Here is a 21112-nt window from a genome sequence, read left to right as displayed (position 1 = left end):
AACATCTGTTGGCATTCATATCACTTCAGATTCATATTATGAACTCCAAGTCATTTTTGAACGTTATAGGAGTGAACCTGCTGGTAGGAACAGAAAATGGACTCATGTTACTAGATCGCAGTGGTCAGGGCAAAGTCTACAATCTGATCAACCGCAGGCGCTTTCAACAGATGGACGTTCTGGAGGGTCTCAATGTCCTGGTCACCATATCAGGTGAGTTCAACTGTCTAGTTGATCTGTTTTGTTTATTTAGTTTTTGTTAGATCTCTGTATTATCTGTATGTAATAAGAGGTTCATAATTCTTTTTCTTTTTTTTCACAGGCAAAAAGAATAAACTGAGGGTCTATTATCTGTCATGGCTCAGAAACAGGATACTTCACAATGACCCTGAGGTAGAAAAAAAACAAGGATGGATTACTGTTGGTGACCTAGAGGGTTGCGTCCATTATAAAGTCGGTATGTCCTTTGGTCAATTTGGCCACATAATTGTTTCTATACCTAAATATAGTTCATCTACCCATCGTACCATCCATCTATCTATCTATCCACCTATCATCTGTCTGTAAATGTCTGGTATATTCCAAAAAAGTTTTGAATCCTAATAATATTTTCACATGTATTTGTTGTTCAACAGTCAAATATGAGAGGATCAAGTTCTTGGTGATTGCATTGAAGAATGCTGTGGAGATTTATGCCTGGGCTCCCAAACCATACCACAAATTCATGGCTTTCAAGGTAAGACAGACGTCTGGTCCAGTGAGACCCCTTTTACCACCTTTACGAAAGAGCATCTGTGTGATCGTCCCACTGTAGTCAATAATTGTATTCCTTAAATCTCATCTTTGATCACCAAAATGACACATTTAAAGTTTTTTTCCTGCCTTAAAATAGCTTGAGTGTAACTACAACTTTGCTTCATTTAGTATGAATATGACTATGCTAATTAGCCCCGTCTCCACTCACTCACTTTGTAGTAGACACTCCACAATGGTTTCGCTCTTTATGTCGGACACATAGCCGTAATTAATATGATTATCCTTTCGCTAGACTACGTTATCAGACAGCTAATAATGTGTGGATAATGTTACACCATGTCCCCGTTCGCCATCTCAAGACAGCTGCCTTCTAAAAATCAGCATCCTTAGAAACGCTTTGAACAACTTAGAACGTCAGTGTAGAAAGGCATATAGTTCATAATAACATCGTAATATACACCATACACCCGTTATTTTACTAAATTTACCCGATTTTTCATATCAACAAAAAAATATACCAGGTTAACCTGGCTTCTCTTGAGACTCCCCTGCTTCACAGCAGAGTTAATGAAATGCATGATTGGTTACAAGGCGGTTCGCGACGTCAGAAACACCAGCGATTTCAAACCGCGTTTTTGAGACTGTCTTCAGATCACTGTAGTTTTAAAGAGAAAATACTCTGTAGTGATGCTGACTTATGAATTCGCACATGGTTTGTCTTAAAGCATATTAAAAACACCACATAGAGATGTAAACAACATTAAAAACTTGATTTTCACCACAGGAGGTCTTTAACCAAACTGCATTACTTTAGAAGAAAATAGGCCTTAGAACTCAACTCTGCAGGGCAGAGCGCGAAATGAAGTCGTTATTTTGGTACTATAGTGCCTAGTGAGTGTGAGCGTTCAGAGTATCCCTGCACAAAGCATATTTCTTTGTGAATGCCATCGTTTAGAGTCCCTCAGTAGCTTGTTCGTCATGTTTTCAGTGCCTCTTCTGTCTCTCCAAAGTCTTTCACAGATCTTCAGCACAAGCCTTTGCTTGTAGACCTGACGGTGGAGGAGGGTCAGAGGTTAAAGGTTATCTATGGCTCCAGCGTTGGTTTTCACGTGATAGATGTCGACTCTGGGAATCCATACGATATCTACATTCCATCCCACGTAAGTGACAACAGGCCGAGCGGAGGCAGCTCTCCCCTCCTTACCCTGATTCCAAGGGGCTTTAAATAGGACGACTCCTCCCCGGGGACACTGGCATGCACTGTAGTGTTGATGTCTGTATCACATATGTGTCTTTTAATTACAGACAGGGTCCAAATTTAACACTCAAACCAAATACAAGTTTAAAAATGGCTTTGTTGAGAAAGATAAATCATTTTCCAGTTGGCTTGTAACTTTTTAGGGACTGCAAAAAGATAAAGTTTTATTAAATGCATAATACTTATTAATTCATATTTTTCAGTCATGTGACTGTGGGGAAGCCCTGGAGGGCAAAACAGCCATAGAACTGCAGCACAAGCTTATCAATATGTGAACAAGATGCAAGTTTTGGACACTTGTGATCTATACACAGTACCTGCTGCAGTATTTCAATCACTAAAAACAGCGGGACGTTTTTAAAACGCTTAACGTTAAAAACACTTATAGGGTGAGTTGCACCAATAAGGATTACATTTAAGCAAGGTTTAACTCTAATCAAGGATTTGTTGGTCTAGGTTTTATTTTAAATCGAGTTGTTGCATCACTTAATTTTAAACACAGATTAGCTATGTAGAAAGACGCCAGGTTAAGAATCCTTATTAGTGCAACCCACCCTTAATAGTGCCTTCATGTACAGTGATATTAAAAGATTAAATTCAGTTTACACCTTTTTGATCATGCATACTATATACAGGCGAGCAGATGAGCCAAGAATAATGCATTAATATTCTGTGATCACTTGCTTGCCTGTACAAAGTATTCATCGTCAATAAGGTGTATATTGAATTTGGTCTTTTAATATCATTGTCACAAACCTGGTAAAAAATGACTGGCGGGCAGTTTAGGAAAGCCTTGCTTTGCCCTCCAGGTGGGTGGTCCTATAATGGTGTGACGTCACGTGAAAACTATGAATTGTCTTAGATCCAACCCTTATGTCTTAAGTCCAAACCTTACTAGTTAAATCAAATCTTCTTTTACTATATAATATTGACATTTAATGCAATATTAAATACATCTGGCGCAACTTGTGTCTTCTAGCAACTTGATCCTCAATGTGAAATGTATCATAGGTTTATTAGCATATCATAGGTATGTATCTTACTAACTTTTTATTAACTATTATATAAACTACATAGGTGTTGTTTTAGGATTTTATTTAGAAAAACATACAAGATAAATATCATCCTAAAAAAACACATCTTAAATATATGAAAAACTTTTGTAAAATATAGGAAAACTCTGACTTTCTGTGAAAATGTGAACACATCAAGTTTGAGACAATGACCTATAATTTTTGTCACAAATGTATCATAAAAGAAAACAGCTCAATCGTGTTATTAATATAAATATTACATAAATAGATTGATATAAATATTATTAATACAATTATGAAAAAAGCAATTTCTTGGTCTTAAATTGACCTGAAATCACCTGGTTTGGCAGAAAGTTAATTTTGGACCCTGATTGCACAGTTTAGAGCAACGCGTATGAATGTTCTGTGTGTCGATGAATGGCTATGAAGTTGACTAAAACAGATTTCATGAGATTGCAAGTACATGCCATTATTGTTCGAACATTATCAAGTGTGATAGAAAAGTATCTCCAGTGTAAGAGGAAAACATGTCCCCGATCTACGACCTTTGACAAACCAAACATGTACATGAACCAAAGCAGCCAAAACGTTCCAACGCCCCATGGTAGCCTGTTAGCTGGGCGCTTTTGGGCTCAGGCGTCAGTGTGGTGGAGCTGAGGGCAGGAGTCTCGATTGTTGCAGCAGTTTCTCAAAGGGAGAAGCTCTGGCCACCCACAGTACGAGAAACATGACTGACAGGGCCACCCGGGGGAGGGGGAGAGCGTCACCTAGTGGGGGAATGTTTTGCACTACGGCTCGTTTTTGTCACCCCAAGGCTCATCTGCGCCCACCCCTCCCTTCCCAGATTCAGGGCAGTGTTACCCCTCACGCCATTGTGGTGCTTCCCAAGACCGACGGCATGGAGATGCTTCTGTGTTATGAAGATGAGGGAGTCTATGTGAACACATACGGCAGAATCACTAAAGACGTGGTGCTCCAGTGGGGAGAGATGCCCACCTCTGTTGGTAGGTTTTGGTTGTTTATTTCACACAAAACGCTCCTGTTCTCCTTCTAGAGCCCTGATGCCGGTCCGTGCGAGTGCACCTGACCGTCCCCGACACCCCTCAGAATGAACCCTCTCTGAATCAGTCCTCACTCACACACAAACACGCATGCCTCTGTCCACTCATTGCTCTTCTGTCTTTCCTGTCCCTCACTTAACTAGACCGCTTTCCTGCCCATATAATCTTCCCCACCCCACCTCACCTCGGCCCACCTAGACTAAACCCTGACAGAGAGTGCAATGTTTGTCTGTATGTCTGGCACATCTTGTGTACTGTTTTGTTCACACTGTTAACACAATCTATATATCTTTTTTTATTAATAACCACTTAATCTGATTTCCTTTCTGCCCCAAAAAAGGTTCTGATTTGACCTTTCACACTTGGGTGGATGTCAGAAAACGTGTCTGGGTCATATTTCACCTTAAAATCAAAAGAAAGACATTCACATTATATTATTATTATTATTATTATATTACATTCATGGTTGGATGTTTTGCGAATCCATTTGCAATGCAAATAGTTTAAAATCGTTTAAAATTCACCAAAAAATGCTTGATTTTCTTTTTCAAAATTTTTTTATATTTCAATTTATTTAGCTTGAAGAAAATTCCAATTTTAGGTCCATTACAATTATCATTACTATTCTCATGTCCATATGCAAATGGAACAGTGTTTAATTGTCATCAGAAAATTTCATATTTTACAATGCAAAAAAACTTTATATATTCTTTTTATATTTTCTCTTGATTTTGGAGTGGAATGTTGACCCGTTTTCATGAGATTTACCCAAAACTAAAAAACATATTTAATAGATTTTGTTTTACATTAACCAGGACAAAAAGACCGTCATCAGTTTCGATGTAACTCTTGTTGTCTTTATAGATGTAAATATTGGTGTCTTTCAGCTCTTGCTTTACTACTATCATGCATCAGATATTGTGCCGTGTGTCTCTAAAATTAATTTCCAGCTTTAATGTTTGTTTGTAAATGTTTTCATCTCTCATCCGTGAAGAATGTTAACATTATGATTTAGTTGGATGTCTTTTGTCATTTGTTGTCTGATACTGAGGGTTCAGATGTAGACCAGCAGCCGCCCACCCCCTCAGTTCTGAAAAAATGTATGTTTCATCCAAATTATGATTCTGCATTCATAATAACTAATTAAAATTCATAGCTCATGCATTTTCTACACAAGATAGCAGCAGCAAAGGAAGTCAAAACAACCAGATGATTATTATCTCTATAAAGGGCACAGGAAGTCCTCGGAGAGAGTTGATGTTAGTTCATGAGTATCCAAAGAGCTCCGGATTTAGATGCTAGTTCCTTGTATTATAATTTCTGGTACTTCAATCATGCTTTAATTTGTGATGCTCAGAAACTGCTGCAATAATGACCTCCTGATGATGTGGGGTGGCTTTGGCAGGCTTGTTTTCATTGGATCTGGGCTAGTTTCAAGTTGCTGTTGGACGTCAGAAGTCGTTGAGGAACGGGGTGCTCTGATGATGTACTGCATTTGGTGTCAGCGCTCTCCTGTCACATGTTTCTTTTGTCTTTTTGTACATGTTCGCTACCTTCCCCCTCCCCTTCTGCAGCCTACATCCACTCCAACCAGATCATGGGCTGGGGAGAGAAAGCCATTGAGATCCGCTCCGTGGAAACGGGACACCTCGACGGAGTTTTCATGCACAAGCGAGCACAGCGACTGAAGTTCCTTTCGGAGAGAAACGATAAAGTATGTCAAGTCACCTTTACCTATATAGTGCTTTATACAATACAGATTCCCTGCATCCCAATGTGCACACCATCAGCCCTAAATAGTTTTGAATATTACTAATGTCAACAGGAAAAATAATGATTCAGTGATGTAAATTGAGTTCAATTCTGCTGTAAAGCAAATCTAAAAAAGAAAATAGTGTCATTTTTCAGCTGAAGTAAGTTGATTCAGTTCAAAAACTGCATGTTGTTATCATGTATCATGCTCATACTGAATTTACTCTTCTTTTTTAGGAACATTTAACAAGATTTATAATATACACAATAAACACATCACTTTTAAATATATATATTAATTAAAAAAATTATTTAATTTATTTTATCATTAATAAAATATTAAAAGTATTTTGGCATAATCTTATTTTTTTAAATATATAATTTTTAAGTAATATATCTATTCAATAATGTAACTTATATTATAAGTTTATTTAAATTGATACTTTTTTATTTTATTTTTTTTATTTTGGGCAAGTGAACATTTTAACACAAAGAAACATAATTTACATATTTTTTTGACAGTTTGTGCGGTTAATCCACAAATAAAAAAACAAAAAACACAACAAAAAATTTTTTGTAAAAAATTGATTTAGTATTTGAAAGAAAAACGTATACGTTTTTACCTTTAATCTGTATTACTATAAATAAAATGTGTACACTCACTTGTAATCAAAATTTAAGGAATGCATGAACTTTTCTTGAAAATAGTATAAAAAATTCTAAACTATAAACCAACATGAATACACAGATTATATTTGTTTGTGTTTTAAACACCATTTTCTAAAGATTGGTGTTGTTTTAGTTTCATTGAGATACTTTTGTAGTTTTTATTCATATTTTGAATTAGTTTTTATTTTTATATTTTTTATTTTTTTGTAGTTTTTATTCGTTTTTTATAGTTATGCCTTCTATAGTTTATTTTATTTAAAAATATTGTTTTAATTTGTTATTTTAGTACATGAAGTTAACTAAATGAAAATTGGAAATGTTGCCTTGGTTTTTATGTTTTTACCTTTTAGTTAAGTATAATAGCCAATTGACAACAAGCTAAAGCTGAAATTTGACAATCACACAAGGCCGTAGATTGTAACCGTTTGCTCCTTTGTTGAATAAAAGGCAATATAATAATGTTCCTCCGTCTGACTCTTGTCTGCAGGTTTTCTTTGCCTCGGTCAGATCAGGAGGCAGCAGCCAAGTTTTCTTCATGACCTTGAACAGAAACTCCATGATGAATTGGTAATTCATTCCAACCCTCCCCTGCATTGTATCTGTGGACCTTTTCTACTTTATTGAAAAGTGTGAAAAAAAAGGAAAGACAGGAAAATCCAGGTGCGCTGGATAATCTGGCAGATGGAAAAAGACCAAACCTTGCTGGTCCTTCTCAGAAGAGTCAAAGACAAACCCAAAATCCACACGCCCCCCCCCCCCCCTCCCCCCACAAACAACAAGGGGTGACAGAGGAGAACAACCGGTCTGCTTTGTTTTTAATGGCCCTTTCATTAACATTTGTGGGGTTCTGATGTTTTTGTCCTTACAAATATGTATCTAGATTCTTCTGGAGGTGAAGACTGGAAATATGGGAAATAAGACCCACAGAGTAGAGTGAATATTTGTACTGTTAAGACACTTTTTGACTCAATAATTTATCACGGTTGCGCTGAACGTCAGTAGACCTCCCTTGCGGGATGAATCCATTGAGCCTGGTTTGTGTGATCGACCCTTTTTCTTTTTTATGTTTCAGCTTGGAATGCACACAGATGTTTGTGTCATGTGGATATCACTAATGTGTGAATTGAAACTGATATTTAAGACTTGTATGATACTACCACATTACGTTGGAATAGACACACTTCGGGCTGTCCACAGAATGCCTTAAAAATGAATTTGCAAAGCTGCTCGTTTTTATTTTTTAAGCCCATAATATATTGATGTTTATGCAGTTTTCTGTAAGGAAAGGGAACATGCTCATTTTTTGGATGGAAATTGATGCCTGCTGATATAGACATATAATGGAAATATAAAGGATCCTGAATATTCATACTGTGCATTCCTTGTTTTATGCCAAAGCTCTATAGTATTCACATCACATTTGGAGCCTGTGATTTGCACTGTTTTCCTTGTGCTCAGGGAGATTGTGCTGTAAATCAGAACTTTTTTCAGTTCATTTTGATCGTCTCTGCAACTTATTCATGCACATTATGGGTATTGTGGGTTAAAGGGATTGACCCTCAAATGTAAATTCGGTTCTCATTTACTCACCCTCATGTCGTCGGCAAGTAGTGTCGGCCCAGATCCGGGCATGTGGATTCCACGCGTCCCAGATGTGGGCCGGATCTGGGCCGACACTCTTCAGTCACATGCAAAAAGAGACGTTTAGCAGAATGTCCAAGCTGCTCTCTTCCATATAAATAAAATGACCAGAGGCTGCCCAGATCTAAAATGGACAAAACGGCATCATAAAAGTAGTCCATACAACTTGTGCACTATATCTTTCTAGTTTCTGAAGCCATATAATGTTTTCTGTGAGGAACAGGCTCAAATGTAAGTCATCATTCACAAATGAATCATGAAAATCTTACTTGACATCCCTGGTCACTTTTCTCTTGCATTGAATGGAAAATAACAGCCTGGACATTGGCACAAAAGTCAAAGGGTGAGTAAATGATCATTTTTGGGTGAACAAATTTCCATTTAAGATTTAATGGAGGATGAAACTGATCTGCCGAGATGATTCTGAATGCTTTAACTGATTGGTAAATACTACAGAGCTTTGTATTGAAACATAAAAAAGTACCTTTAGATTATGTTATAGAGTATGGAAGTTGCTGTGTAAGGGTGTGTGTGTATATGTGGATGAATGATGAAATGTAATGCTTTCCACCAACAATACAAAAAAAGGTAGATATGTTACCATTAACATACCAGCAATCTCAAATTGTTTTCATATCAGGAGTAACACACCTCCACGTGTCATTAGGATAAGAATGTGCTGCAGTTTTTGTATTTTTAAGTTTGTTTTCTCATGACTTTCAGCAAAGTGCAATAAAGGCCAAGGGAATCGAGCCTGGTGAGTCAATTGCTCGCCTCTCCTCAAGATGGATCTATAATCTCCAACTGATTCTAGAGGGACTTTCACTACCACCCTCTGTAAATATCCACTTCTTTTTTTCTTTTCTTTTTTGGAAAAGAGTCCTGCCTCTGAAACGAATGCATAGGAACTGTGAGGGAACTTGCAATGCTGTGTGTGGTTCTGTACTATCCATCTCCTCTGGGAATCACATAAATCGGTGAACGAAGGGTAGTGTTTTACAGAGCTTCCTTTAAGGCTACCTCGTTTCTGTTCACCCGTTGGATCGGTTCAGTTTTCTATGTGGGCAATGACTATTGACGCCGTGAATGAAACTTTGTAAGTGACACAATATAAGGCAATATCCATGATCGTATAGTTTGAAGAGGCAAGTATTTATTCTCTGGGGGGAATTATGTCCTTTTGAAATGCAACCAGTAGATCAGTGAATTTTCAAGTTTATTAAATTATAATAGGCATTTTCAATTGGCCATTAAGTATATTGTAAATTAACTAATGTTAAACAAGGCTATGTTGTCATTTACATGTAGATTCTGAGGTGATTTATGTGTAGAGCGCCAGACAGAAATTTTCTGAAATGGAAGCTTGTTTTTTTCTTTTTTTTTAAATAAAAAAAAATCATGGTGCAATGTCTTGTGCAACAGCCAAATCAAGCCTATACTTCATATTAGGGTGATTCTTCAATTAGGGAATTTTTTAGTACCCGATTTCGTTTTTATCTTAATGCTATATACCGTTTATTTGGATTATTTGTACCGTTTTATTTTTTATAACATACAAAATATATATTTTTCTCCAATACCGGTCATTACCGTCAGATTAAGAGGTGTCATTACTGGAATTTTGATTCACAATACTTTTCTTTCTTTTTTTTTTTTTAAGAACAAGCACACAGCTGTCACGTTATTTCTACTTGAAAGTTTAAAAAATATTGTATGAAACCAGTTGAACTTAATTTTTTTCATGTACTCAAAAATACCTCTAATCGCAGAATCGCCCATTAATAGACTTGAAGTCCTTCCAAACGACATGGCATTTTATTCAAATAGATGGAATCATCCAGTCCTTTATGTACTTTTATACATTTTCATTACTGTTCTGTAAGGGCAATAGAGTGTGAAATTCACTTGACACAATAGGATCTTTTGAGACCGTGTTTTTTATCCATCAAACTGTGAACTGAGTGGATGTGTGTGCAGGTTTGAAGTACTTATGGGGTCTTCCCATCCATTTTATCGACACAGATGTAAACTGTGAGGTCAGTTGATTTTCTCATCCTCTCTCACGCACCACCGGCCGTGTGGTTGCTTTGTGTGGAAAGTCTTTTGATGTGTGCTTGACCTCATTTTATTTCTTAATATGGACATTAATACTGTAAGTACATCCTTTATATTCGGACTGAGCGAGTTGTTGTTTTATTTCTGTATTTCTCTTATTTTTTGCGTGTATTAAACTGAGATTTATAGCACAACCGAGCATTCTGGATATTGGCTGTTATTTTTATGGCTGCTCCAGCTATGTGTGTGTGTGTACATGTTTTTCTAGCCTGGTGGGGACTTCAACCTGACTGTAGACAGACTCATGGGGACTCGTGTCACCGTGGGGACCTAAATTGAGGTCCCCACGGGCACAAAAGCTTATAAATCATTCAGAATGAGTTTTTATGAAAATGTAAAAATGCAGAATGTCTCCTGTGAGGGTTAGGTTTAGGGGCAGGGGCAGTGTAAGGGGATAGAAAATACGGTTTGTACAGTATAAAAACCATTACGCCTATGGTGAGTCCCCAGAAGGATAGCGCACCAGACGTGTGTGTGTGTGTGTGTGTGTGTGTGTGTGTGTGTGTGTGTGTGTGTGTGTGTGTGTGATTAAACGTGCTGTTTTTCTTTTTTTTAAAACTTGTAAAACTACAAATTAAAGGCGTAACAGGCATGCTGGCACTAAAATGAGAAATAGTGAGATTTTAAAAAATTACAAGCTTCTGTTATAGACATTAGAAGCTGAAACTGGGTACATGTTTTGTTCACAAAATCATAGATTTTTAAGGCTATTTGTTTCAAATGTAACTAAATGTAGCCTAGACGTTTAAGGGATGGTGATCTCATCGAATCTGTGCCTAGTCCATGTAGGGGGTGTTTTAGTTTATTGCTTACAATTTATTACATGGTGTAAATCAAACAAAGTCACCAAAATCTGCTCAGTCAACCAACAAAAGAGCTGAATCTTCCAAACTGAATATTATGTGGTCATAAAACTTAACAAGCCAGTTTGGCTTGATATCCATTTTATTTATTGGTTTGTACAGTGCTTAAATGCTGGTATCTTGTATTTAAAGCACCAGCATTATTGCTGTTTTTTTAAAGGATTGCTTTCTTTAGCTGGATTTTGAATTATTTTGTCTGGAATAACTATGAAATCTATTAGTGTCAGAGATGCTTTCTCTTACAGCAATTTTTACTTTTTGTTTTATAAGTTGTAGGTTTGTTTTAATATTTTAAAGCAGTAGCCTATTTTTCAGTGCCCTTTTCGTAAGAAATAAATTCACCCCAGATAACTGCAAATAGGCTATGTTTGAATATTATAGGGTTTGTGGATCTCTTCTAGTCTTGTTAATCAATACTCAGTGTGTTTATGATTAAAGAATAAACCGAAGGCTGCATATCAAAGGTGATGAATCGGTCTAGAAAAGCTGTTAGCAATAATTGAGCATTACTGATTTTGTCAGTCTTCATGTTTGACTCTTTTCTACTTTGACTGAAACTCCAGTTTTTGATCTTATTCAGATGGAGTCAAGCGTTTCTGAATGAGGAGAGTGTGAATGGGTCAATTGAAATATTTCAGATTTTGGAAACTCAGTGTTCACTTGTCACCCAAAACATTTTTTTTTTAATAAACTGACACATCAAACCAGACCATGTGTGCTATTTGACTTATTTCTTTAGTGATAAACAGTTATATTATATATTTTTGATGATAATATGCATAAATTGTGTCTGGTCATAACCATGGTAATAAATACTGCAATATTCCATAAAGAAAAAAGGTAAATTTTGATTTCATGGTGACCAAGTTCATTTAAAGGACATCATTAACTAAATGTATCTGACCATTTTGTACTAGGTGTGTATTAAAAATGTGTGTGTTTTATGAGTTTACAAATTTGTATAATGTACATGGTATTAAACTGGTATTACAACATAAACATGATTTATGAGGACATTTCTTGAGTCATAGTAAATGTAAAACTGCAGAAAGTTTTCTGTGTTGGGTATGTTTAGGGTAGGGTTTGTGTAGGGGGGATAGAATATAGTTTGTACAGTAAAACACTATTATGGCTATGGAATGTCCTCATAATGATAGGTGCTCCAACGTGTGTGTACGTTTTTCTATCCCGGTGGGTACTGGGAATGCACTCAGGCTCATGGGGACATGTGACACCCGTGACACGTGGGGACCTAAATTGAGGTTCCCATGAAGAAACAAGCATATAAATCATACAGAATGAGTGTTTTTTTTTTAAATGTTTTCTGTGATAGGTAAGTTTAGGGGTAGGGTTAGGGTAGGGGGATAGAATGTACAGTATAAAAAAAACATTACGTTTATAGAGAGTCCCCACAAAGATAGCGAACCGTGTGTGTCTGTGTTTGTTTAAAGGCTATATATATACGCAGGTGCAATCCACTGATCCTAAGCGCTATGAGGCACTAAGCATAGGCTTCAGGCCCAATCCATCCTCATTTCTGCAGAAGAAGAGGAATCCCGCCCACTGTACGGATGCCGCATTAAAATTGGCCGCGCTTGCGCGTTGACGTTCCTTTTTTTCTTGGAAGTAAGTGCTGCATGGAGCGTGTTTGAACTGTGACAAAAAAATGACACCGAGCTTTACTGTCTTGATGTTTTCTTTAAAATGCTGTCGGACATGAACGTGTGCGTCTTGGTGGTGAACGTAACCGGCTCGTCTTGATTAAGCGTGTCCCGGTGGTTCTTTAATGCGGCTTGTGGAGCGGCTCTAGTTCGCAGGCCGCAAGCACACAGCGCCGCACGCGCGAGGCCTTTCCCCGCGCGCGCCGTGACTTAACTGAAAAGGAGACACGTGAGAAACTGTGGCTTACCCGCACGAGACCCATTTTTCCTGCTTTTGTTCGTTTCCTTGTCGTTTACCAGTCGTGGTCGTTGTTCTGTGTATGTGCGTTTCAATTACTTTGTTGTACGGAATAATTGGGCGTTAGCCTAGCCGAGTCATTGATCAGCGGCGAAACCACGTTGAAGTGCGAATCGGACACGGTTCTCGAGGTTAACCGTTCGCTTCTATGTAAACGATGACGTTAGATCAACGAATTAACGTTACTCCGCTGATTCTTTATGGTGAAGGCGTTACTGTCACTTGTTTAGGCATTTAAGCTAGTTAGCATATCTAGCCTCTGGGAGTCCAGCTGGCCTGTTCGGCGTGGTCATTGTGTTAATTGCGTGCAAAACAACGACCGTAAAGTGTCAATTGTGGCCCGTTAAGTATTCTAGCCTCAAGTTTGTAAACAAAAACAACCGTTATCTGAAGTTAAATCAAGTTTTGACGTTTATTTGCCCTGGATTCTATAAGTGGGGTAATACGAGCGGCATGATGCGACAGGGTTCAGTGTTAATCAAAATAAAAAGACGATTTATTTGCGATTTCTATGGAAAATTAGCTGCTTAACATTTTGGTGAATAGTTAGTAGAAAAATGTACTTCATCTTGAGCTGTTAAAGTTCTAAGGCAGTGCCCTAATGCCTGACTAGCCAACTCCTACAGTGGAAACCTGGCTCATTCGCACGTGACTCATCTGTGATGTCCTTTGTGGGATTGAGATTTGGTTAAAACATACTAATTCCCCCATGTCATTTTTCCCTCTAGTGCCCCTTGTTTAGATCCCCATCATGGCAGATCCAGATCTTGATTTCACCAGCGGAGATGCCGGGGCTTCTGCCACCTACCCCATGCAGTGCAGCGCCCTGCGCAAGAACGGGTTCGTGGTCCTGAAAGGTCGCCCCTGCAAAATTGTTGAAATGTCCACTTCTAAGACTGGCAAGCACGGTCATGCAAAGGTAATATTTGGATATCCTCCTTTTGCATGACTGGTTTTAACCTGCAAATGTTAAGTAATCGAGTCTCTCTTTTACAGGTTCACATGGTTGGAATTGACATTTTCACAAATAAGAAGTATGAAGATATCTGCCCGTCCACCCACAACATGGACGTGCCTAACACCAAAAGAAATGACTACCAGGTGAGACATGCGTGGCTTTGTGAAATTCAAGATGTAAAGGGGAAAATGCACTTTTGTTTAGTGGGAGTACATGTGACTTGTCTACCTTTTTTAATTGAAGTTATCTTGTCCTGTAGCCCAAGTTGTGCGCAATAAAGGCAAATGCTTTGTAATCTCCAACGTAGTGACTTGTCAGTTTATTCAAATACCACCATCCTTTATTTCTTGTTCCTGATTGCATTGAACACTGGTAATTTTAACTAGTTGGAAAATGTAATATGCTAGTTGTAGGTTCTCAAGTAAAAATGTATTGCCGTGTTTTGCTTTGCTTTTGGAGCCAAATTAAAAGACTTCTTGAGCTCTTAATATGTTAGTATGTCCCAAACTGAATTTGTTAGTGTCTTTCTAGTGTTTCTTTTAGTGCTGTCAAACGATTAAAATATTTAATCGCGATTAATCGCATTAATGCCATAGTTAACTCACAATTAATCACAATTAATCGCACATTTTTATTTATTCTAAATGTCCCTTGATTTCTTTTTGTCCCATTATTTTTTCTTATTTTAATGCTCTTATCAACATAGAAAAGTGGATCGGCTTGCTTTGTTCAAATGTTTGTTTTATTGAAAACAACATTGGCATACTGTAGTGTTCGATTTCACACCAACATTCTCACTTGAAGCAGTCATTCACACTTGGAGCAAATAATCGCTCACACAATGTAACACTGTCCATCAATAAAAGGGTGAAAAAAAATACTTTGTTGCACAAACAGTCCCTTCAACAGCCCTTTCTAAGGGATCAAAACAGGGTGATACAAAATAAAATTACAAAGTGCACATGCAAGGTAAACTAGGACTCCGCCTATAGTGCAGTTAAACCAGGGGTCGCCAACTAGCGGACTCCGGTCCAAATCCGGACCGCGAAGCCTTTTGACGTAGGCTAATGAAACAGTTAACGTTGCAATGCTCACTGTTGCGTTCAGACCCAGACGCGCGGTCAAGCATGCAGGTGCGTACACCGGACGCGAATGACGCGACATACACGCCGCTTAATTCGCGCCGCAGAATGTCTATTTGCGTCTTTGCATTGACTTAAATCACTCGCGCAAAACGCTTCATTCGCGTCCGGTGTGAATGCACCATCAGAGCAGAAAGACTCAAGAAAGACTCAGCGCTCAAGACAAGCACTTTTAGTTGAAGACCCCTGAGTTAAACCATGGCATAATACGTTTCTCATTTCGGCGTCTCACGCTTGCCATCCACGTCTACTCTTTTAATGGCCCAAACAAGTGTGGGCAGCCGCAGCGTGCCTGATGTTTTGTTTCCGGTCTAGCTACATCCGGAGTGGTGTTGTAGTTTTTCTAACGTTACTAGTTGCTGCAACAGCATGTGAAAAAACTACAAAGTTTGTTAGACCAAAAAGAACGTTAATCTCGCGATAAAAAAATTGACGCCGTTAAAATAGGTTTGCGTTAACGTCGTTAATAACGCGTTTAACTGACAGCACTAGTTTCTTTTCAATTTCCTTTTTAGAACATTATTGGTAGTGCAACTTTTTTTTTTCTACACAGCCTAGCTTAATTGGTTGCCTGAGGTTACACTCTTCCACCAGAAGTCTAGATATTCTGTTGTGCAAAAGCATTTCTTCCCTTTTAAACGAATGGTTCTCTTGTGTTTTCCTAGCTGGTTGACATCAGCGAGGGGTTCCTCTCTCTTATGATGGACAATGGTGACGTGCGCGAGGACCTGCGCGTGCCAGACGGTGACCTGGGCAAAGAAATCGAAAGCAAATTTGCAGCTGGTGAAGAGATGTTGGTATGTGTGCCTGTTTGAACGAACACGTTTAGTTTTTTCGCCCGCTGCTTGTCAATGTGAAGCACTCATGTTTTTTTTTGTTTCGCAGGTCACTGTGCTTTCAGCTATGGGTGAAGAATCTGCAGTGGCTGTCAAACCCATGACCAAATAGGAAGAGAGACTGGGCTGCTCAGGCTGCAACATGCTACACTTTAACAAATCTCTTGCATTTGTTTCTTTGGTTTTATTTGTCACCAAAGCTATGGCCTTCACAAGCAACCTCACATTTTTGTTGTGATTGTATTCCTTTTTTGCTTCTTCCAATACTGTGCTGGACTTGTCGGGTCAGTTGGCATTCTCTTGGGTAAGAAGTCTATTATGTCAGTGTTTACTCCCTCAACCTCCCCTATTCAACTTTTTTTTTCCGCTCAAGTTTTTACCGCTTACATTCCTGAATGTTAAATCGGATCCATTTTTCCTTTTTTTCTATTCTTGAATTTCTTAATAGTAACTAGTGTGCAGGATTTATGCAACGTGTTGCGACGAGAGGAAACCCCAACTGACAATGAACTTTTTGTTTTGTTTTTGTTTTTCTCCCCCTCTGGGTGCCATACTTTTAACTTTTTCTCCTTATACAAGCTATTTCCCTCAATTGAATGCCTTCCCCCTCCCACCCCCCCAAAGTGAAATGCACACTGGTATTTGGCACTTCCTTGTTCTTGCAGTACTTTGAGTACCTTCTCAAGTAAAAACCGCTATGACCGAGAAATAAACTCCAGTGAAATGTCCTCTTAAATGCCAGTCTCTAATTGTTCAGAAGTGGAAAGGATGTGATGGCCATGTGCGAATACCTCTGTAACCCAATATAGCAGCCAGCTTGATTTTGGCTGTCAGTGACAACATTAAATAAAGTGTTGAAGCCTGTATTTGTCTCCAGGTAGACTCTTATCAGTGCTGCCCCAGAATGAGCTCAGGCTCTTAAGGACTGAATCTTTGGTGTGAGTTCTAATCTTCCTTTGTTCACTCGAGGCCTTTGTCACCTGACTGGAGAGAGCAAAAATAAAAACAAAATAGTTTACCTTTTCTTTTTTTATGAAGCACCTCATCAGTATTGAATGAAGTTCCCAAATGCTGGTTAAGGTCTTGCTTAATATTTACAGCTTTTTTTATTTATTTTTTTTATCTGGTAATCTTTAACATGTGAACTTTTATCTCTGTCTTTGGAGAGTGAATATCCTTTGTTTAAAAGTTACTCAGTTTAACCTGTCTGGTCATTTGGGACAACTTCATTTACTAAGGTACATATATTATACTTCAATCAGAAAGTGTCTGTTTTGAAATATGATTTTAGGTACATCACCTAAGTGTTCAGTAGCACAACATGCAATGTTTATGTTCTCAAACTGAGAAAGTAAAATATATATGCATGTGTATATATTATGTGTATAAAAATGCGTTTCGTTAATGTCTATTGAATGGTTTTAAATGTTAAGTTATTTAAGCGCTTGTATAAATGGGTTAAATGACACGGGACAATTTTAGAAAGTCAGGACAGTAACTGGGAAAGAAAAACAGCTTTGTTCGGTTGGGCTGCCAAATCCTCTGCATGGGTGGAGCCAAACACTCATTTCCCAATTGTGGCCGGGTGCCCAGACAAAACTGACTTAATGAAAGTGTTGCGCTTCAGTCTTGGAGGCATGTGGCATTGCAGTATTCAAACACACAAACTTAATTTATCAACTGGCTCCTAGTGAGCGCTTTCTCTAAAGTCGGTCTATTATATGTTGAATCACGTCTTTACATGACTTTTTCCTATGGATTCATTTCTAATTTTGCTGTTGTGTAGCTGAGTGACATTAAAAATCTAACCAAGCAAACAGGAATCTTTAAATTTGTTCAAGATTAGAAATCTACCCAATAACTGACAAATTGAGTTGTGCCTGAGTGAGTGCTTTGGCCTCACCCAAGTTTTTCTGCACAATGATGACGTAAGGATGAGTCATGATTCCTTAGTAGGTATGAAGAGCCCAATCTGCCTTCTGGCTCTATTGAGCGAGTATGTGGACGTTTACATTATAAATGTCTGATGGGAGAATCACCAAAGCATGCAAGATATACTGCATGTTTATTGTATGTACATCCAAAATACATGAATGATTACAAAGATACTATAAGATTTAGAAGAATACTAGAAATTTCACGAAAAAAATCATTAACTCAATTAAATGGTAAATGAAGACAAAAGCCATGTGGCTGTGGAATGCATAGCTTTGCATAATCTGGTGTATTTACCCACTGAAACAGTATATCATTAAAATGTGTTCAATTTTTATGTAATCTTAAGATACTGGAAAAACATTAATGTTGCGTCCGAAATCGCATACTCTCTTGAGTAGGTACTTGTTTTGCCTCTGAATAAGTAATTACTTCACGACCGTTAAAAAGTATGTTCTATATAGTATGAATGTAATCTGGAAGTACTACATTCGTTTCACTGCCATTCATAAATTCTCTCCTGTGGCCTTATGGGATAGTAAAGAAGTAGGTCATCCGGGTACTTTTTCCTTACCTTTTATGAGTACTGTGTGAATTCGGACATTGTTTTCCCCCCCCCACTTCTCCACTATATAGTATGCTATTTCGGATGCAGCCTAAATTACGTTACCTCTTTTCATGCAAATCCAACAACTAGTGAACAACTCTTTCTTTCGAATAGAACCGGTTCCAAAAAAAATATTCTTTTACGTCAGACATAATTATGTACACTTCCACAGGGTCGAGTTGGGTGGCTTATATTAATAAAGTCAAATCCTCGGTTCACTTCAAATGTTTTTACTATCAGTTCACTTATCGGTTTTGTTTGAGTGAAGAATCGCTCAGAGAGTCAGACCAGTTCAGTTAATTCAAAAGATCCGACTCCAAAGAACGAGTCGTTCTCATTGAATCCTCCCCAACCGGCAGCCAATGAAATACGAGAAATTTCGTGAACCCTCGCGCGGACATACGACACTTCCTCTTTCAAGCCAACCTCACCAAGATGGCACCGGTACGTGTCGACCGGAGACCGGTCTTTATGGTTAAATGCGTTTTATTTTTTGTTTCGTGTAAACAAAATATCAGATATGTTAAATTTGAATGTAATAAGTCACCCAGAGTTAGTTTTTGCATATGGAGTGTTATATGAATTCATTATTTTGACATACTATTGGCAGACACGTGGATGAGCATTTTTAGCATGACAGAACAATTCAAACATAAACGTATAGAGAATTACAGTAGTGCATTTTCATAATGTTTATTCACTTTTTTTTTAACAGGAATGAGTTTATAAAGCGAATATTAACTGTAAGTTTCAATGTATTTATTCAATATATACATATATGTTTCTTTAGAAAAGGCAGGCTGTTGTGAAAAAGAACAAAAAGGGTGCTCGCTGGAATTTCACCCTGGATTGTACTCACCCTGTGGAGGATGGCATTCTCGACTCTGCCAACTTTGTAAGTTGTATAAAAAAATACTAACCATACTTTCAGTGATAAAAACATGGCCACTGTTGATTGAAAGGGGTCTTATGCACATGGAAAACCTGAAAATACCAGAACATTTTTAATCTAGATGATCAAATAAATGTTTTAGTTGTTTCAGAGATTCTGATTTAAATACATTGAAGTAAAAAAATGTCATGAATTGTTCATGTAGTCGCATCACTAATGCTGTGTCATAACTAGGGTTCCCTTCCCTAGTTAAATGCCTAGGGTTCTCTTCCCTAGTGGTCATGCTGTTTTATTACTAACAGGAAACATTTCTGAAAGAGAAGGTGAAGGTTAATGGCAAAACAGGCAACCTGGGAAATGTAGTGCAAATTGTGCGTCAGAAGAACAAGATCAACGTCACCTCGGAGAAGCAGTTCTCTAAAAGGTGAGATTTGGCATCTCATCAGATTCTGTCGTTTATTAGTTCTTTTTTCTGTGTACTAACAACCCTTTGTTCCTCAGGTATCTTAAGTACCTCACAAAGAAGTACTTGAAGAAGAACAACCTGCGAGACTGGCTGAGGGTGGTGGCGTCGGATAAGGAAAGCTATGAGCTGCGCTACTTCCAGATCAGCCAAGAAGAAGAAGAATCTGATGCTGATGAATGAAGCTCTGTTTTGAAATATGTTTGATGGGTGTATCAAAGTCCTGTATAAGCTGTCACATCTTCAAATGCAGGATTACATGTTTTGATATCTGCTTGTAAATAAAGATACACACGGAAATTTAGTGTCTTGGGTTTTTTTCTCTCAATTATAGTAAACGCTTGATGTAATGGGCTTGATTGTAAATCAAGGTGGAGCAAGTGTAAGAGTTAAATAAGATTAATTAACAAACTGGTGGTGTTTAAAGTAGAGTGAATATATTGCAATGATGATTAAAATATCTATTGCATCCTCAGTACCTTATACTTTCTGGTAACACTACAATAAGGATTGTAAATGTTCATTTATTAACTAACATGAACTGAACATGCACTGTAAAAAAAAAAAATTTGGTCTCCAATTGAAAATGTTCTAATGACTGATCACATCTAAATTTTTTAATCGGGAAAATTGAATTTCTGTGAATTAAATTTAAAAGTTTAGATGTGATCGGTCACTAGAAAATTTTCAATTGGAGACCTGAATTTTTTTTTACGGTGTGAGCAGTACATTTGTTACAGTATTTATTAATCTTTGTTAATGTTAGTTAATAAAAATACAGCTGTTCATGTTAGCTCAGTGCATTAATGTTAACAAATACAACTTGATTTTAATTATGTATTGGTAAATGTTGAAATTATGAACAAAGATTAATAAATGCTGTAACAATGCACTGCAGTTTATTATTAGTTTATGTTAACTAATGAAACCTTATTGTAAAGCATTAACCCCTTTTTTATGTGATGTTGACATTTTTAATGTAAGAATTATGTAACTGCATTTAATTACTAATTACAATATAAGAAGTTAACTACAGAGCAAGATTAGGATTAGAGACCGTTTTCAAATGTGATTGCTTTAACTTTGGGTTGAAAGATATAAAACATAAAAAACAGTATGATTTATCAAAAAAAACCCCAAAAAGATATGTTTTTGAGTTGTCTGCTGCATT

At 37.5% G+C, this 21112-nt stretch overlaps 3 protein-coding genes across 6 annotated transcripts in view; all 3 read left to right on the top strand.

Annotated features, from left to right (window-relative positions):
* The window catches only part of tnikb (TRAF2 and NCK interacting kinase b), an 80213-nt gene extending 69788 nt beyond the window's left edge, over positions 1-10425 (top strand). The window contains exons 27-34 of one of the 2 annotated variants that reach the window (XM_079806644.1): positions 70-213; positions 323-457; positions 636-736; positions 1767-1916; positions 3893-4052; positions 5684-5823; positions 7018-7097; positions 8895-10425. In XM_079806644.1, the coding sequence (XP_079662770.1) occupies positions 70-213; positions 323-457; positions 636-736; positions 1767-1916; positions 3893-4052; positions 5684-5823; positions 7018-7097; positions 8895-8907 (923 nt within the window). In that variant the 3' untranslated portion in view covers positions 8908-10425. Of the gene's footprint in view, positions 1-69; positions 214-322; positions 458-635; positions 737-1766; positions 1917-3892; positions 4053-5683; positions 5824-7017; positions 8782-8894 lie in introns of those variants that run through there. The other variant, XM_079806645.1, reaches the window with a different exon arrangement.
* A 2291-nt stretch (positions 10426-12716) lies between these two features.
* Positions 12717-16908, top strand: eif5a (eukaryotic translation initiation factor 5A). Of its 3 annotated transcripts, none has more exons than XM_079806133.1 (5): positions 12717-12775; positions 13837-14027; positions 14105-14209; positions 15874-16005; positions 16094-16908. In XM_079806133.1, the coding sequence occupies exons 2-5, from the start codon at positions 13860-13862 to the stop codon at positions 16154-16156; spliced, it is 468 nt and encodes a 155-aa protein (XP_079662259.1). In that variant the 5' UTR covers positions 12717-12775; positions 13837-13859; the 3' UTR covers positions 16157-16908. The 3 variants fall into 3 exon arrangements, with proteins under 3 accessions (XP_079662259.1, XP_079662260.1, XP_079662261.1); XM_079806134.1 differs by having other exon boundaries at positions 12769-13128; XM_079806135.1 differs by having other exon boundaries at positions 12772-13039.
* Positions 16909-19003: 2095 nt separating this feature from the next.
* rpl22l1 (ribosomal protein L22-like 1) lies at positions 19004-21112 on the top strand. Its single transcript, XM_079806132.1, has 4 exons — positions 19004-19030; positions 19377-19481; positions 19781-19902; positions 19980-21112. Exons 1-4 carry the CDS (start codon positions 19022-19024, stop codon positions 20122-20124), a joined length of 381 nt encoding a protein of 126 aa, XP_079662258.1. The 5' UTR covers positions 19004-19021; the 3' UTR covers positions 20125-21112.

Source organism: Gobio gobio, assembly GCF_949357685.1.
Source record: "Gobio gobio genome assembly, chromosome: 23".
NCBI classification, from domain to species: Eukaryota; Metazoa; Chordata; class Actinopteri; order Cypriniformes; family Gobionidae; genus Gobio; species Gobio gobio.
Note: the sequence above shows the minus strand (reverse complement) of the source record. Positions and strands in the feature narration are given on the sequence as shown.

Bases quoted from the DNA above. Each gene is read 5' to 3' on its own strand.
- eif5a (XM_079806133.1), top strand. From the start codon at position 13,860: ATGGCAGATCCAGATCTTGATTTCACCAGCGGAGATGCCGGGGCTTCT. The intron at 14,210-15,873 runs GTGAGACATGCG...GTGTTTTCCTAG, and splicing joins CCAAAAGAAATGACTACCAG to CTGGTTGACATCAGCGAGGG. The intron at 16,006-16,093 runs GTATGTGTGCCT...TTTGTTTCGCAG, and splicing joins CAGCTGGTGAAGAGATGTTG to GTCACTGTGCTTTCAGCTAT.
- rpl22l1 (XM_079806132.1), top strand. The intron at 19,482-19,780 runs GTAAGTTGTATA...TATTACTAACAG, and splicing joins TTCTCGACTCTGCCAACTTT to GAAACATTTCTGAAAGAGAA. The intron at 19,903-19,979 runs GTGAGATTTGGC...TTTGTTCCTCAG, and splicing joins GAGAAGCAGTTCTCTAAAAG to GTATCTTAAGTACCTCACAA.